The sequence below is a fragment of the Pelophylax lessonae genome (assembly GCF_965119305.1).
Source record: "Pelophylax lessonae genome assembly, chromosome: 1".
NCBI classification, from domain to species: domain Eukaryota; kingdom Metazoa; phylum Chordata; class Amphibia; order Anura; family Ranidae; genus Pelophylax; species Pelophylax lessonae.
Window position 1 is genome coordinate 459184139 of NC_138768.1, and position 16067 is coordinate 459200205.

A 16067-nucleotide genomic window follows, 5' to 3' on the forward strand; every position below is an offset into this window, starting at 1 on the left:
TTCTTTCTGGTGTAAAAATGAAGATCAGACGGTTCTACTATGTAGGACCGTTGATCTTTGTTTTTACACCAATAGCAATGTCCCTATACAGTTAGAATCATGCCCCTAGGACACCCTTAACCCCTCCCTGTCCAATAAAGTTAACCCCTTCCCTGCCAGTGTCATTTTTGCAGTAACAGTGCATATATATAGCACTGATTACTGCAGTAATGTCACTGGTAACCCCAAAAGTGTCAAAAATGTCAGTCAGGGGTCTGATCTGTCCGCCGCAATGTCGCAGTACCGCAAAAAAAAAATCGCAGATCGCCGCCATTACGCGTTAAAAGAAAAACACCAAAAATGACAAAAATCTTTCCCTTTGTTAGTAAACGCGATAACTTTTGCGCAAACCAATCAAAATACGCTTTTTGTGATTTTTTTTACCAAACATATGTAGCATAAAACAAATTGGCCGAAAATGTTAAAAAAATTTGATTTTTACATTTTTTGGGGGGGGAATTTCATATAAAAAAAAATGTGAAAAATATTGTTATTTTTGCAAAATTGACGCTCTTTTTTTGTTTATAGCGCATGATCAAAAAATCGCACAGGTGATCAAATACCACCAAAAGAAAGCTCTGTTTGTGGGAAAAAAAGGACGTCAAATTCGTTTAGGTACAGCGTTGCACGACCGCGCAATTGTCCGTTAAATTCACGCAGTAAAAAATCGCAAAAAACCCCCTGGTCTTTTAGCAGCCAAATCCTCCGGGGCTTAAGTGGTTAAGCAACTGCTGTCTCAATTACAACCCATTTTTGGTGTAGGAACTGGACTTCAGATGGACATACAGTAGACTATAAATTTAGGAGAAACATTGAGAGGAGTTTATTCGAAACAAAATGCTACAAAAAACGTTGGGGGATGAAAGCCGTTTCTACACTAAAGGTAAGGGTAAAGTGTTCCTATACTAACCCCCAAGCTAGACTGAACAAATGCCCATTTCTAATTTAAACAAAACTTCTACTTTAAAGATTCCAGCCTAAGGGCTACTTCCATTGGGTCTCACAGTGTGAAAGATGTCTGCTGAAAGATTTTGATAGTCTTTAATTAGCAAGCACTCTGCTATCCTGTCACATGGAAAATACACACAAGCAAATGACAGGACCATTGAGCCTTTTATTCGTAAATGTCTACAAGGTGCACCGTGATAAGATGCAGCTTGTAACATCTTTTTCTGTGAATTATCTGCCAATTTACACTTTTTTTCCTTAGTGAATTTAATAAGCATGCCATGGGGAAAATGCAGGGTTACAATTCCTGGCCTCCTTCTGTAAATGCCTGTTGTTGTGCCTTAGTATAAAATGTGAGTCACTGATCTAGAACTTGTATGCAGCAAGAAAAATCAAAATTCCTGAGCTCCATAACTTGTTTGAAGCACTAAACTGAGTCAGTGCGAAAGACAAGCAAGTTGCGTCTTCAAAAGGAGCCGTTAAAAATGACAGACATTTTTTTGCTCTCCTATCAGGGTTCTTTTAAAGTTGAACTCCAGGTAGAAGGCAAGGACAAAAAAGAATGCATATTTTTATGTATTAAAATAATGTACTTTTTTAAGCTCAAGTTGTATAAGGACCTGACTTTGACTTGATATCAGTCTCTTGCAGAGCTTAGACTAGGAGAAGGAAAAACAGCTTGGAGCCAGTGTGTTGTGCTACAGTGAAAGGAGCATACTGTTAGGAGACAGCAGAGTGGTAATCTCATCCATCTGCTGCTTCTCTTTTCACTGTCCAGTCATAGGCTGTGGAGAAGACACCCAACTGTTACTAACTGCAGCAGCGCAAAATCAGCTATAGATTTGGATCTAAAGCAAGCAGATGAGTGCGGTTTGGCTTGCAAGTAAAGTTACGCTACTGTCTTATATAATGTCTTATTTAGTTCTCTCAGGTGGCATAGTTACTAAAATACTTCAGCTCATTATAGAAAGCAGCATGTTCACAGCTCACAGAAAGAAAAAAAATTTATGCCTGGTTTTCTCATTCACCAGCGAATGAAAAACCACAACAGGATCTCAGAGATGAAGATCACGACTTTGCAGTTGTTTCAATTCCCATGCAGACAAGCACCAATACATCTGGAGAAGTTACTTGTTGGACAGTTGGGGTGGGGAATGGAGAAAGAAACTTACTTCTGTGCTCTGGTAGGGGATGATTTAGCAGAACAAAGACAAAACACAACAAAATTGTTGTTGCCATTAACAAACAAGACACTAAACACAAAATGCAACACATCTAGTTTACAGGACTTAGGTGTATACAGGAGACAATCTGGAGGGTACATAAGCCAGGGAATTGCCAAGTAAATGACAATAAAGTAGATATAAGAGAGTACATTTTAACGTGTTGATAAAGAGTATATCCAATGTTCAATGGATAGGTCAGTTTTTGACAATGGGAATCTTTTTTTAGACTGACATACAGATGTATCCTTGAATATGTGAATATGTGAACCGTTGGAGTTTTTTACACTCAAAATACTTTTAATTCTTATATGTGGTTTCTTACATTGTGAAGCAAGGGTTGCAGAGACTAATCAAGCAATCTAGCGTTGTTTCCACGATAAAATAGAATTGCAGGCTTGTCTTTGTTGATACCTCAGTGGAAATGCATAAAGAAAGAAGGCTCCACCTGGTCTTGATGACCTCCTCAACAATGGTCAGCTTACTTCAATGATTATGAATTTATGAATATAAAGCACTGGTTCAGGCCATGTGTACCATTTCTTTTTATTTGCCATCCAGCACCTATGCTGAAAAATTGGCCTCTAAAATTTGTTATTCATACAGAAAAAATGCACTGGTGCAGGCCATGTGTACCATTTCTTTTTATATGCCATCCAGCACCTATGTTGAAGAAGTGGCCTCTAAAATCTGTTATTCATACAAAAAAAATGCAAGGTATGTTTATGTTGAAGGGAACTAAACCCTGATATCCTTTACAGCCTAGGAAGCTGCCATCTTAGCCTCTGTTTGAGCTGCAGTTGCCCTTGTGCTGCACATGTGATCAGTTATGACCCCAGCCATTTGATGGCTTGACCGTTCAGTTGAGATTACAAGCAATAGAGACAGTTATCATTCATGACATGCCTTTAATATATCTGTTTTGGGTAACCAATGAATTGATTGGTTTATTTTTGCTCTAAGGCTGCTTTCACACTGATCCGCGGAAAAAAAGCATATGCGTTTTTGCAGCGATTTTGCCACGTTTTCAGTGAGTTTTTTTAAACATGTGACTCAAAAACCGCACTATAAACGCATCGCTGGTGTGTTTTTACCGCGTTTTCTATTGTTTTCAATGGGAAGCGATGTTTTTGGTGCGTTTTTTTTGAACTCCCCAAACATACTCCAAAAATGCTGCAAGTAGGGGTTTTTCACCGCAACAAAAACGCGCCGCTCCAGTGTGAACACATTAATTGGTTTTAAAGGAAAGCATTTTACTTGAGTTTTTAAAGTGCTTTTTTTAATGTAAAATCGATTGAAAAACTCCTCAGTGTGAAGGCAGATTTACATGTAGTGATAGCGTAATCAGAAAATTCCCCTGAATATTTTCATGTAGGTCTGTCTGATCTGTTGGAACTCAAATATTTCAGCAATCCAGGCAATTATGATTTATGAATTGCAGGATTCTCTGCAGACTAGACAAATCTGCATAAGAAAACAAGCTTTTTGGCAATACGCAAGTTTTGTGAATGGATTTCAGCGATCACAATTATTATCCACTATGCCACCCGGTCTTTTATTAAAACCTATAAGAATGAATTCTTGGCCTTTTATCTCCTTACTCCTCTTCGTATAAACTGGCACCTGTTTGGTTATACATTTCATCTGCATTGCTGCTGTATTTTTCGTGTTGCCATGGAAGCCACTTCAAGAATTAGCTAAACAAATCTCGGGGAAATCAGAGTTGTACAAGCTTCAGTTCATTTTGTCCATATTTATTTTCTGCATATATTTACTCACACAGGGTAGGTGGGAAATATTTAAACAGGTTAAAAATGAAAAAAAAAAAAAAAAAGATATAATGTTAATTTGTAGCAACCCATTTAATAATAGCAAATGCGTTCTGCCATTATTTGACCAATAGTTGATCTAAGTGAAAGTACACATTATAACACAAATACATTGTCTAACTTGATTGAATACAAGGAAATATAGCATAAATTACACATTTATGTAAATTATACACAACCCTACTGTAAAACATTGAACAAACGGCATACAGTTCATAATGCTGGTATAAAAAAGGCACATTTGAAATGATATCTAGTATTTTTTATATTTCGACTTTTAACATAACCTAACCCTTTGTAGTTCATATAGTAAATACAGTTTTCACTAAAAGTTTTTTGTTCTTTGGTCTTCATATATATTAATATAGTAGGAGCTTAAGCTTGGATAGCAAAAAAAAAAAAAACAATACCTTGCCAATGCTTTATCTTTTAAGCACCATAATATGAACAACACAAGGAGCATGTTTAGTACTCTCTTCACTTTGTAGTTATTTTTATGTAGCTATTTGTACGCTTTTTCAATAGTGTTTTATCTTAATAAACAACATGGAAAGGTTTATCTCTAATAGGTATTATACATCTTATTAAAGGGGTTATTACAGGGCTATAAATATTATTAGGTGCTTATGCATGAGTGTGTAGGGCAGCAAGGCAGGAGAGAGCAGCAAGGTAGGCTATTACAATTTTTTTTCATTTAATTTTTTTTTTACCATTGGCGTATCCTGTCGAAAATGGGAAGAAATGGTGCAAAACCCGTTGAAAGTAGTTTGTATGTAAAGCTACCATAATGCTGCCACAAGTAAGGCATTCTAGCTCAAATAATCATGATAATAATAATTCTTATTCTTCTTATTATTATTATAGTATGGAGGAGTAGAAATATGGCTAGAGTCTATTTGGAAGGTTAGCCCTAACACTGTGGTATTGCATATTTGATAGGGGTTCTAACCTGAACTTGCTGTATTAAAAGCCAATCACAGTTCTAAAACTACCCCCTCTATTTAAATGATAAAAAAGAAAATGTATTTTATTTTTATATTTAATATATATATATATATATATATATATATATATATATATATATATATATATATATATATATATATATATATATTATATATATATAATATATATATTATATATATATAATATATATATTTTATATATATATATTATATATATATATAATATATATATTTTATATATATATATATATATATATAGTTTTATTGACATACACTTTATCATCCTTCAAGCTTAATTTAAAATGTAAAGTGTATTCAAAAACATATCTCAGGTACATTTCCAATTTGGAGTTTAGACCCAGCCTGATATTATATGAATTTTGGTATTTCCCATGAGAGGGAGATATAGAGACAGAGACATGGAACCAAGTAACATGTGCTCTGAAACTTTGGAAAACTTTTTTTTTTCAAAGCGGATGCATGGGTTTATAAAAATTATACCATGAGTGTTAGTGCCGGTTCACACTTATGCGATGCGGGAAGGCTGCGAATTCGCAGCCTGTTCCCGCATCGCACACGCACCCCCGGCAGTTCAGTGCCGGTTCACACTTATGCGATGCGGGAAGGCTGCGAATTCGCAGCCTGTTCCCGCATCGCACACGCACCCCCGGCAGTTCACACTGCCATATGCGATACGCTGGGGGTGTCAATGTAATGTTAACGACACCCCCAGTTTGATCGCTTATCGCAGTGCGATCGTGCAGTTTGCACAGGAGCGGATCGCACAAGTGTGAACCGCTGTGCGATCCGATCCTGATGCGGCTGCCAAAAAGGGTCCTGTGCGTGTTTGGTGTGGCTGCGGTGCGAATTTAGCCATACAAACTGTATGGCTAAACTCGCACCGCACAGCCGATCGCATGTAATGTCGGAGCAGTGCGCTCCGACATTACATGCGAACCCCGCACACGCACAAGTGTGAACCGGGGCTCACACTGCCATATGTGATACGCTGGGGGTGTCAATGTAATGTTAACGACACCCCCAGTTTGATCGCATATCGCAGTGCGATCGTGCAGTTCGCACAGGAGCGGATCGCACAAGTGTGAACCGCTGTGCGATCCGATTCTGATGCGGCTGCCAAAAAGGGTCCTGTGCGTGTTTGGTGCGGCTGCGGTGCGAATTTAGCCATACAAACTGTATGGCTAAACTCGCACTGCACAGCCGATCGCATGTAATGTCGGAGCAGTGCGCTCCGACATTACATGCGAACCCCGCACACACACAAGTGTGAACCGGGGCTGAGGGTAAAAATGATTAGTACTATATATGTATATATAAAAAAAAAAAAAAGGCTTTCTTGCTCCTATTTCTTTCCACTCTGCCCCCCTTATTTTGCTTTTATTTTGAAGTTTTAGTTACCCTCATTTCCTTTCTCCCCTTGACTGACCTTTACACCTTTCTTTCCCTTCTACTCTCACTTACAGGTGAATTGCTTGCAGGAACTTGCGCTGATGTTTGCGTACTTTAGCATGGTCAATTTTTCTCACAAGCTTTGTGTGTTTGTAAATGAGCCACGTTTCCCTGAGCACATTGGCAGCTGCATTTTTCACCTGGAAAAAGAAAAGAATAAGAAAAAAACAAATCACATCATCAGCAATAATAGGAAAAATTGCAGTGAATGAAGACAGAAACAGGAAGACGTGGAAATGAAGACTTGATATAGTGACAAGGAATTCTGCATAGAGGATTTTAAGGAAGGGTGGATGGGGAGATGGTAAAATAAAGTATTAGAAAGACATCATACCCAAAAGAACACCCATCTTCCTTAATTTTCTCCAATACCTTTACATAGTGGACCAGAAGTAGAACCTTTCATCCATGTATTCATAAAAAACAGACTAAATTGTACAGAAAAAAGGTCTAGACCTGGGTATAACAATACCCACAGAACCCTCTGCAGTTGCTACAGGATTTGGGGGTGCGGGCAGGCTGGTAAAAATCTGTGGTTACTGCATAACATTAGACTGTGATAATGGAAATATTTGACAAAGATAATGTTTGTACAAATTACTGGGATGAGAGGCTAGTATAGAGTCAAATTTCCTTGAAAACCTAGTTGACTAGTTGGAATCTGTTGGACCTTGAGTGGTGACATCATTCTTGACATAATGAGGTGATTTCACCTCTTAGCTTTTATCATCAGGACAAAAAGAGAGGGGGATTTCTCCCAGTGGGGACTCAAGCAGCAAAAGAAACTGAGAGAGGACCTAACTATTCCTTATGGGCCATACACACTATAAGATTTTCTGAAGACTTTTTCCTTTAGACTTACCAAAACCATATAATATGAGGTCATACCTAAACACTTTCCATTTGTATGCAATCAGGCAGGCCCTTGCACTACATAGAAAAGGTAAATCTGAAGGAAATCTAACCACAAATGTTGGATAGTATGTATCCAGCTTTAGGCTCCATGCGCGTGGAGAGTTTAGATGAGTTTAGGAGAGTTTTGCTTTTTTTCTACCAGTAAGTTCCAATTAGAAATGCAAACCAGAAGGGTTTTTTTCCTGCCTCTAAACGCTGAGCTAAAAACATGCCTGTAATCGTCCTAATGTGCATGGACACATAGGATAACATTGATCTGCTTCTACGGGCAAAACGCAAAACTCCTGTAGTAGCAGCGATTTTTTAAGCCAGTGTGCATGGATAAGAGCCATACTCTAATCTAAAACTACTGAAGGATTTGACTAAATATACTATTTTGTTTTGCCTCATAATCTGTCTTTTGTTACCGTTTTGCACTGCTTTTCTCTTAAGCAAGAGTGATAAAATGTTACTGTGTTAAATTAAATATTTCAAAATGCATAGTTATAGTTTGAGCACCAAGTCTCTGTCTCTGTAAGGAGACAGATTGAAGAACTTTTTTTTCCATATATTTATGAAATAAATAAAATGCATAAAAAAAGAAAGGCAGATGAATATAGTGATGGCATTGCCCAGTATAATAATACTAATACGTTACATGTTTAACAAATACAGACCCAATGAAAAGGGCCCACTTGTTAACCACTTAACCGCTTGCCGACTGCTCACAGTATATTTACTGCAGCAGTCAGCCCCTCACAGGCAGAGCGACGTAGGTCTACGTCGCTAGCCTGTGAGGCTCTGGGGAGCGAGCGCGCGCCCGCGGAGGCACGCTCCCGCTCCCGCGCAATCACGGACCCCCCCCCCCGCGCGTGACCGGCGGACCCGATGTCCGCCGGTCACTCGGCGATCTTCGGGGGAGAGGGAGAAAGTCAGGCGGCTTGTGTAAACAAGCCACCTGTCATTATCCCCTGTGTAGAAACACTGATCACATGGTTCTACAATGTAGGACCGTTGATCAGTGTTCCTACAGCTCAAGCCACAGCCAATCACAGTAAGAATCATGCCCCTAGGGACACACACAGCCCCTCCCTCTCAGATAAAGTTAACCCCTTCACTACCAGTGTATTTTTACAGTAACAGTGCATATGTATAGCACTGATTACTGTAGAAATGTCACTGGTAACCCCAAAAGTGTCAAAAATGTCAGTCAAGGGTCCGATCTGTCCGCCGCAATGTCGCAGTACCGCAAAAAAAATCACAGATCGCCGCCATTACGCGTTAAAAAAAAACAACAAAAATTACAAAAATCTTTCCCTTTGTTAGTAAACGCGATAACTTTTGCGCAAACCAATAAAAATACGCTTTTTGCGATTTTTTTACCAAACATATGTAGCATAAAACAAATTGGCCGAAAATGTTAAAAAATTTTGATTTTTACATTTTTTTGGGGGAATTTCATTTAAAAAAATGTGAAAAATATTGTTATTTTTGCAAAATTTACGCTCTTTTTTTGTTTACAGCGCATGATCAAAAAATCGCACAGGTAATCAAATACCACCAAAAGAAAGCTCTGTTTGTGGGAAAAAAAGGACGTCAAATTCGTTTAGGTACATCGTCGCACGACCACGCAATTGTCCTTTAAATTCACGCAGTGCCGAATCGCAAAATACCCCCTGGTCTTTTAGCAGCCAAATCCTCCAGGGCTTAAGTGGTTAAGCCCCAGGCCTATTTCGGACACTTTTTGTTTACAAGTTAAAATCAGTATTTTTTCCTAGAAAACTACTTAGAACCCCCAAACATTATATATTTTTTTTAGCAAAGACTCTGGAGAATAAAATGTCGGTCATTGCAATATTTTTTGTCACGCGGTATTTGCGCAGTGGTCTTTAAAACGCCATTATTTGGAACAATTACGAAAAATCACATTTCACTGCATTTAAAAAATACTAAACAGTAAAGTTAGCCCATTTTTTTTGTATATTGTGAAAGATGATGTCACGCCGAGTAAATAGATATCCAACATGTTACGGTTTAAAATTGCGCACACCCGTGGAATGGCAACAAACTACGGTCAATAGAAATCTCAATAAGCGACGCTTTAAAAATTTTTAACGGTTACCAGTTTAGAGTTAGAGTGTAGCTCTTTTTTTTTAATTATTGCTCACACTCCGGCGATCGCGGCGATACCTCACATGTGTGGTTTGAACAGTGATTTCATTCTCGGCTCGACTTCCGTATATGGTTTCTTTCGTGCGCAAGCTAACGGTGACGGGGTCGGCTAAATTTTAATTTTTTTTCCTATTTATTTTATTTTTTTTAACTTTTTTATAAAAAAAAATCTGATCACTTTTATTGCTGTCACAAGCGATGTAAACATCCCTTGTGACACCAATATGCAGTGACAGGTACTCTTTATGGAGGGATAAGGGTCTAAAAGACCCTCGACCCCTCCACTACACTTTCATGTATGCAAAACGCCGAAAACTGCATTTTTGCATACAGTCGTTTTTTAAATCTGTCGCCTTTTGCAGCAGAGTAACCCGGAAATGACGTCATGGACGCCACCTCAGGGTTACGTCATAGGAGACATGATCAAAGCCACTTCTGGCTTAGATCGGGACTCCATCCAGCCGGCGGAAGCGCCGTCTGGGTGCTTGGGTCTCCCGGTGGGACGGGAGGCCCGGGCAAAGTCACGCAGACTTGTATAAAGTACTCGAAATTTCTACTTGAGTAAAAGTACAAGTGCTCGATCAAAAAATTACTTGAGTAGAAGTGGAAGTGCTCGCAGAAAAAGTTACTTAAGTAGAAGTACTAAAGTATTCAACATTTTTTTTACTTAAGTATTGCAAGTAGTTTTTTCAAAAAATTTGCTACTTAAGTACTAAAAGTAAAAAGTACCAGTAGTTTTGAAAAAAAATTTCTACTCAAGTACTGAAAGTAGAAGTAGAAGTACTGTGTTATGTAGTTATTAAAGAAAGAAGTCAAAAGTATGAACATCATATTGTTTTTATTATTTCAAATGATTTATTCAAATGATTAACCTGTGTTTGTTAGTAGTTTCTTGATGCACTTTAAGCGCTGTAGCACCATTTATTTGTTTGTTTCATATTTTCTTTTTATTGGAAAGATTTGGTATAGCAGCTTTTATTATACATAGCCTTTATTTTCGTATGTGCTGATTTACAAATGACATTATACACATTTTTTTGAGCTTTATGCAACCTGCCATCTACTGTTCTGGCAGTGGTAATTTTTTTAAAAGTAACGAGTAACTATGCAGCACAAAAAAAAAATACTTGAGTAGAAGTATCGAAATCATCGAAAAAATGTAGTGAAGTAAAAGTAGAAGTAGGAGAAAAAAATTCTACTCTAGGAAAGTACAGATACCGCATTTCGGTACTTAAGTACAGTACTTAAGTAGTTCTACTTCGTTACTATACATCTCTGAAGTCAGGGAAGGCGGCGGGAGGGGGGGATGTCCCCTCCCACTCACCCGGGTAACGATCGAGCGGCTCCTGAGCCGCATCGGTCATTACTGATGGAAAGCCGACCGCCAGCTCTAAACCACAGTACCGGGATGGTGCCTCTAGCTAGTTTGCCGACGTAGCCCTACGTCACTTTGCGGTAAGTGGTTAAAAGCCTAGATTTGGGTAATCAAGGGAGAAGAACAAGCTAAAATCTATCAGTAATTAACCACTTAAGGACCAAGCCTATTTCTGACACATGTTGTTTACTAGTTAAAATAAGTACTTTTTGCTAGAAAATGACTTAGAACCCCCAAAGGTTATATATATATATACATATATATATATATATATATTTTAGCAAAGACTCTGGAGAATAAAATGGTGGTCGTTGCAATATTTTATATCACATGGTATTTGCGGAGCTGCAGGACCAACAAGTTGCATGTTACACCCTAAATACAGGTGAAAAGGGGGAACTTATCCTTTAAAGAAACTGGCTAAAACAGATGTTATACTAGAACCACAAATCCAAGGTAAATAAACCAAATTAAAGCCCCAATTATGAAACATTTGGGATGCTGTGTTAAAGCTACATAAAATAGAATGCAATGATTTGCAAATGTCATAAACCCATATTTTATTTACAATAGAAAATAAAAAACATACTGTATCCAATATTTAAACAGAGAAAATATACAATTTTAAGAAAAAAAATAAGGTAATTTTGAAATGGATGCAGCAACACAGCATGTACCCCTACTCATTCAAATGGGGGGGGGGGGTGATCTGGGGGCCTTCTTGTTTTTCTTAGCTTCCAAATTTTGGTAAGTCCCCCCCCCCTCCCCCCGCACCTCCACAACCATCGGGCCAGGTTTATGGGGAAAAGGCCCTTGTCCTCATCAATATGGGAACAAGGTGCCCTGAGAGGGTTTCCACCTACCCCAAAGCACCCCCCCCCCCATGTAGGGGTCATGTGGCCCGGTATGGTTCTATTTTCTATTGTGAATAAAATATGGATTTATGGGATTTGCAAATCATTGTATTGTATTCATATGTAAGTTTTACACAGTGTGCCAACTTTTTTGAAATTGGGTTGTAATGATTGTTAAAAAACATAGCACATGCCAACATATAATGCCATTGCTACAACACCCAAAAAAAAACAAAAACCTTAAAACCTTTATTATGTAAATATATAGAAAGAAAATGGTTATAGACAATAAAGACTTTTAAAGGGCATGGTGTCCTCATTCTACAACTCAACGCTACAGGTGAAGAAATTATACTCAGCGGTTCCTTATGTGCTCCCTAGGTTCATATCTCACAGGTTTGCTTAATGGCATAACCAAGTGGTTAAGCTTATAATAATAGGACATGCTTTGACAAGTTCTGTGCAAATTGGAGGAAGTTCTGTACAAAACAGGATACAACTTATAGTGGCACAGATTGCAGCTTACCAGTTCTTAGATGTGGTGGCTGCATTTCCTTTTATTTTTACCTGGTGATCTGACCAGTAAGGGCTCATTTACATTTGCAGTTGGGGGACAATAAAAACACAGAGCTGAGCCAACCGGCCACAAAGCAAAGCTTTGTGGACACGGCAGGAATTGGACCTCCTGTCGCTGCAACCATCCCACAACAATGTGTAATGCTTTTAGAGGGTTAAAAGTGGAAGGAAGAGCCATATCGCCTTCCTGTCCTGGTGACCAATATAATTGGAAAAGGGAGTCAATTTTCCGCAGTAGAAACACATATAGCATTAAAAAAAGTCAGTTGAAGTCCGTGATGACGAAACGCGTTAGAGCGTTAGTGCGTGGTCGCCATAGCAAAGTGAGATGCCGCGCTGTCAGTTCCGGCTTGCTAGGTACAGAGCGGTCAGCTCAAGAGGACAGCGGCGGTTGGGCTTTACATTCTTCCTATGCATTTGCAACGATTAAACATCTTCGTAGTTTGTGAGTAGCACTCTGATGGGAACGGGGGACGTGTTTTTATAGTGTTTTACAATAAAAGTGTACGGAATTACACTATGTGTCCCCGTTTTTGCTTCCACTTTTATGAGTTGTTTGGCGTGAGCTGATTACCGTTGGAGATACGGGGTCCCTTTGAGAGCCAAGCTGTGGGTGCATACTTGTCCATTGATGGAGATCATTTCTGATAAATGCAAGCTTTTACTGATCATCTCTTTGGTGAGTGTCCATTTTGATGGGGTGACACAGCTTGATGGTGGAGGCGCACTGGTCATACAGATAGCTGCACATTTGTTTCACCAATGTTTGTCATCTGCACCTAAATCTGGACTTTATCATTGGGTGTAGTGGTTTATCTACTTCCAGTGATTGCATGCTTTACTCTGTGGACATTTTATATAAGTCACTGACAATTATATGATTATATGATTATATGATTATTTGATATGTGTTAGCGCTGCTAGTGTTACAGATTGATACACTTCTCTGCTTGATCTGTCACACCCTTTTTTATTTAAAAAAAAAAAGGCATTCTACTTAGTAAAGCCATTTTTAAATGGACTCCTTGCAGTGTATATTACTTCTGCAGAAACATACAGCTATTCTCTAGATCAGGGTTGCTCAACTAGGGTTCCTCCCAGAGGTTGCCAAGGGTTCCTTGAGCAATGAGCAATTTTCTCTTCTTAGATAAATTCCCTCTGACACCATTGATCTTTTTAGCTATCTTTAAAGGGGGTAATTCTTCCAAGTAATCACAAGTGTAAGGAACAATTTTTCCACTGACCATCACACTAATGTATCTTGAGTTGTAGATATGGTGATTTTTAGCAGGGATTCCTTGACACCAGAAAGTTATTTCAAGGGTTCCTATGTTTTGAAAAGGTTGAGAAAGGCTGCTCTAGACTAAATCCTCTGAATTACACTATAACTTTCCAGAGGTTTTCCAAAACATACAAAAGCTTTGGTGTACTAGAAATGTAATTATCCTATTGCATACTGAACACAATTAATTCTGCAATTCAAATGCTGTACAGGTACTTCTTGATTTATGGCTGTTTGGTTTGTGCAGTGCCCATTGCTAGTTCTCAACCCACTCACAATGAAGACTTGTATACAACATATTGAAATGATCTGCTTATTTGGCTAGAGAGCAGGGTTAATATGGCTTTCTTTGTGTAGTTTAACTTCTATAGTCGGAAAGATACTGGAGAGTTTAATAAAAGACCACATAGATGAGTTCTTGTTGGGAAAAAATATTTTACGCAACAGACGGCAAGGATTCATGAAAGACAGAAGTTGTCAAACAAACCTGATTTGTTTTTATGAGGAGGTGTGAACAGGGCCAGTATTTGGGGCGTCATGGGCAACAGGGGCACCGTGCGGCCATCACAGCTCGCAGCCAGGGCCGGTACAAGGGGTGGGCGGAAGGCACTACAATGGGCTGCCTGCAATGATGTGCCGAGTGCTTTCCTGCACCCGGCACAAGCCTGGGACCCAGCCTTTACTTCCCTGACAGGCACTTCTGAGTCCCAGCGAGGAGTGACGTCACCGAGAGGCCGGCTGGGAGAGTACTATAGAAAGCAGCCCGGCAGCAAGTGAGTGCGACTTAGAGGAGGAAGCAACCGGGCAGTGAATCTAAAAAGTAAGCAGGGGGGCATCTACTGATTATTCAGCTAATTGAGGGGGGGGGGGGAGGGGGGTTTTGAGGGGTGAGGTAATTAATTACCAATGGTATTTAAAATATGCAGCATGAAGGGGATTAATTCATTAGCGACCATTGTCAGTTAATAAATCCCTTTATGCTGCAGGATGTAGGTGTTTATCAACACTGACACTAATGCAGCACAAAAGGGGTTATTTAACTGACAATGGTCACTAATGCATTAATCCCCTTCATGTTGCATATTTCAAATACTATTGGTATTTAACCTCTTCATGCTCACACTATAGCCAAAAGACGGCTACAGCGAGGGCCTATATTGCCGAGAGGGTGTCCATTTACGTCTCCCCTGTACCATGCCCACAGCCCTGCATGTACCATGCCCACAGCCCTGCATCTCCTACACCATGCCTGCAGCCCCTGCATCTCCTCTACCATGCCTGCAGCCCCTACATCTCCTGCCCCATGCCCACAGCCTCTGCATCTTCTGTACTATGCCCGCAGCACCATCTCTCCTGTGCCATGCCCACAGCCCTGTATGTACCATGCTCATAGTCCAGCATCATTCCCGCAGCCCCTGCATCTCCTACACAATTCCTGCAGCCCCTGCATTTTTCTGCACCATGCCTGCGGGCCCTGCATCTCCTGCATCATGTCAGCGGCCCATGCATTTCCTGCACCATGCCTGCAGCTCCTGCATCTCCTGCACCATGCCCGCAACCCCTGCATCTCCTGTACCATGTCCGCAGCCCCTGCATCTCTTGTACCACGCCCGCAGCCCCTGCATCTCTCTCTTATTTGTTACAAATATTATTTTCCTCTCTGTGTATGTTTAGGTGACCAGGGGGCGATGGGTGAGGATGGGGGGGGGGGGAGGGCACCAACAGATTAGCTCGCACAGGGCCCCTGAACACCTAAGGCCTGCCCTGGTTGTGAAAAACCTTGGACAGAGGGGTGGCTGTGGATGTAGTATACTTGGATTTTGCAAAAGCGTTTGACACAGTTCCCCACACACGGCTAATGTGTAAGGTAAAGTCTACAGACTTGGAAAGACCAGTTTGTAATTGGATAGAAAATTGGCTAAAAGATAGAATTCAGAGAGTAGTGGTTAATGATTCTTACTCTGAATGGTCTAAGGTTATCAGTGGTGTACCCCAAGGTTCAGTGTTGGGACCCTTACTTTTTTTTAATATCTTTATAAATGATATAGGGTCTGGGATTAAAAGTACCATTTCAGTCTTTGCAGATGACACCAAGCTTTGCAGTGAAATAACTTCTTTTACAGGATGTCTCCAATCTACAAGCTGACCTCAATGCACTGTTTCATTGGGCAACTACAGTATGTGACAAATGAGGTTTAATGTTGATAAATGTAAACTTATTCACTTTGGGGCTAAGAATATGCATGCAGGTGGAGTACAGCTGGGGGAATCCATAGCGGAGAAGGATCTGGGTGTTCTGGTAGATCCTAAGCTTAATAATAGCATGCAATGCCGAACTGCAGTTTCCAAAGCAAGCAAAGTCCTTTCTTGTATTAACAGAGGCATAGACTTCAGAGAGAGAGAGAGAGAGAGAGAGAGAGATATAATTTTGCCTCTGAAC

The 16067-nt window shown here is 39.8% G+C and overlaps 1 protein-coding gene across 3 annotated transcripts in view; it reads right to left on the reverse strand.

Annotated features, from left to right (window-relative positions):
- KCNN1 (potassium calcium-activated channel subfamily N member 1) overlaps nt 1-16067 on the reverse strand; it is a 210662-nt gene that overhangs the window by 27165 nt on the left and 167430 nt on the right. For all 3 annotated transcript variants that reach the window (XM_082266734.1, XM_082266733.1, XM_082266732.1), the window contains exon 7: nt 6487-6614. In XM_082266734.1, the coding sequence (XP_082122860.1) occupies nt 6487-6614 (128 nt within the window). The remainder of the gene's footprint in view (nt 1-6486; nt 6615-16067) is intronic.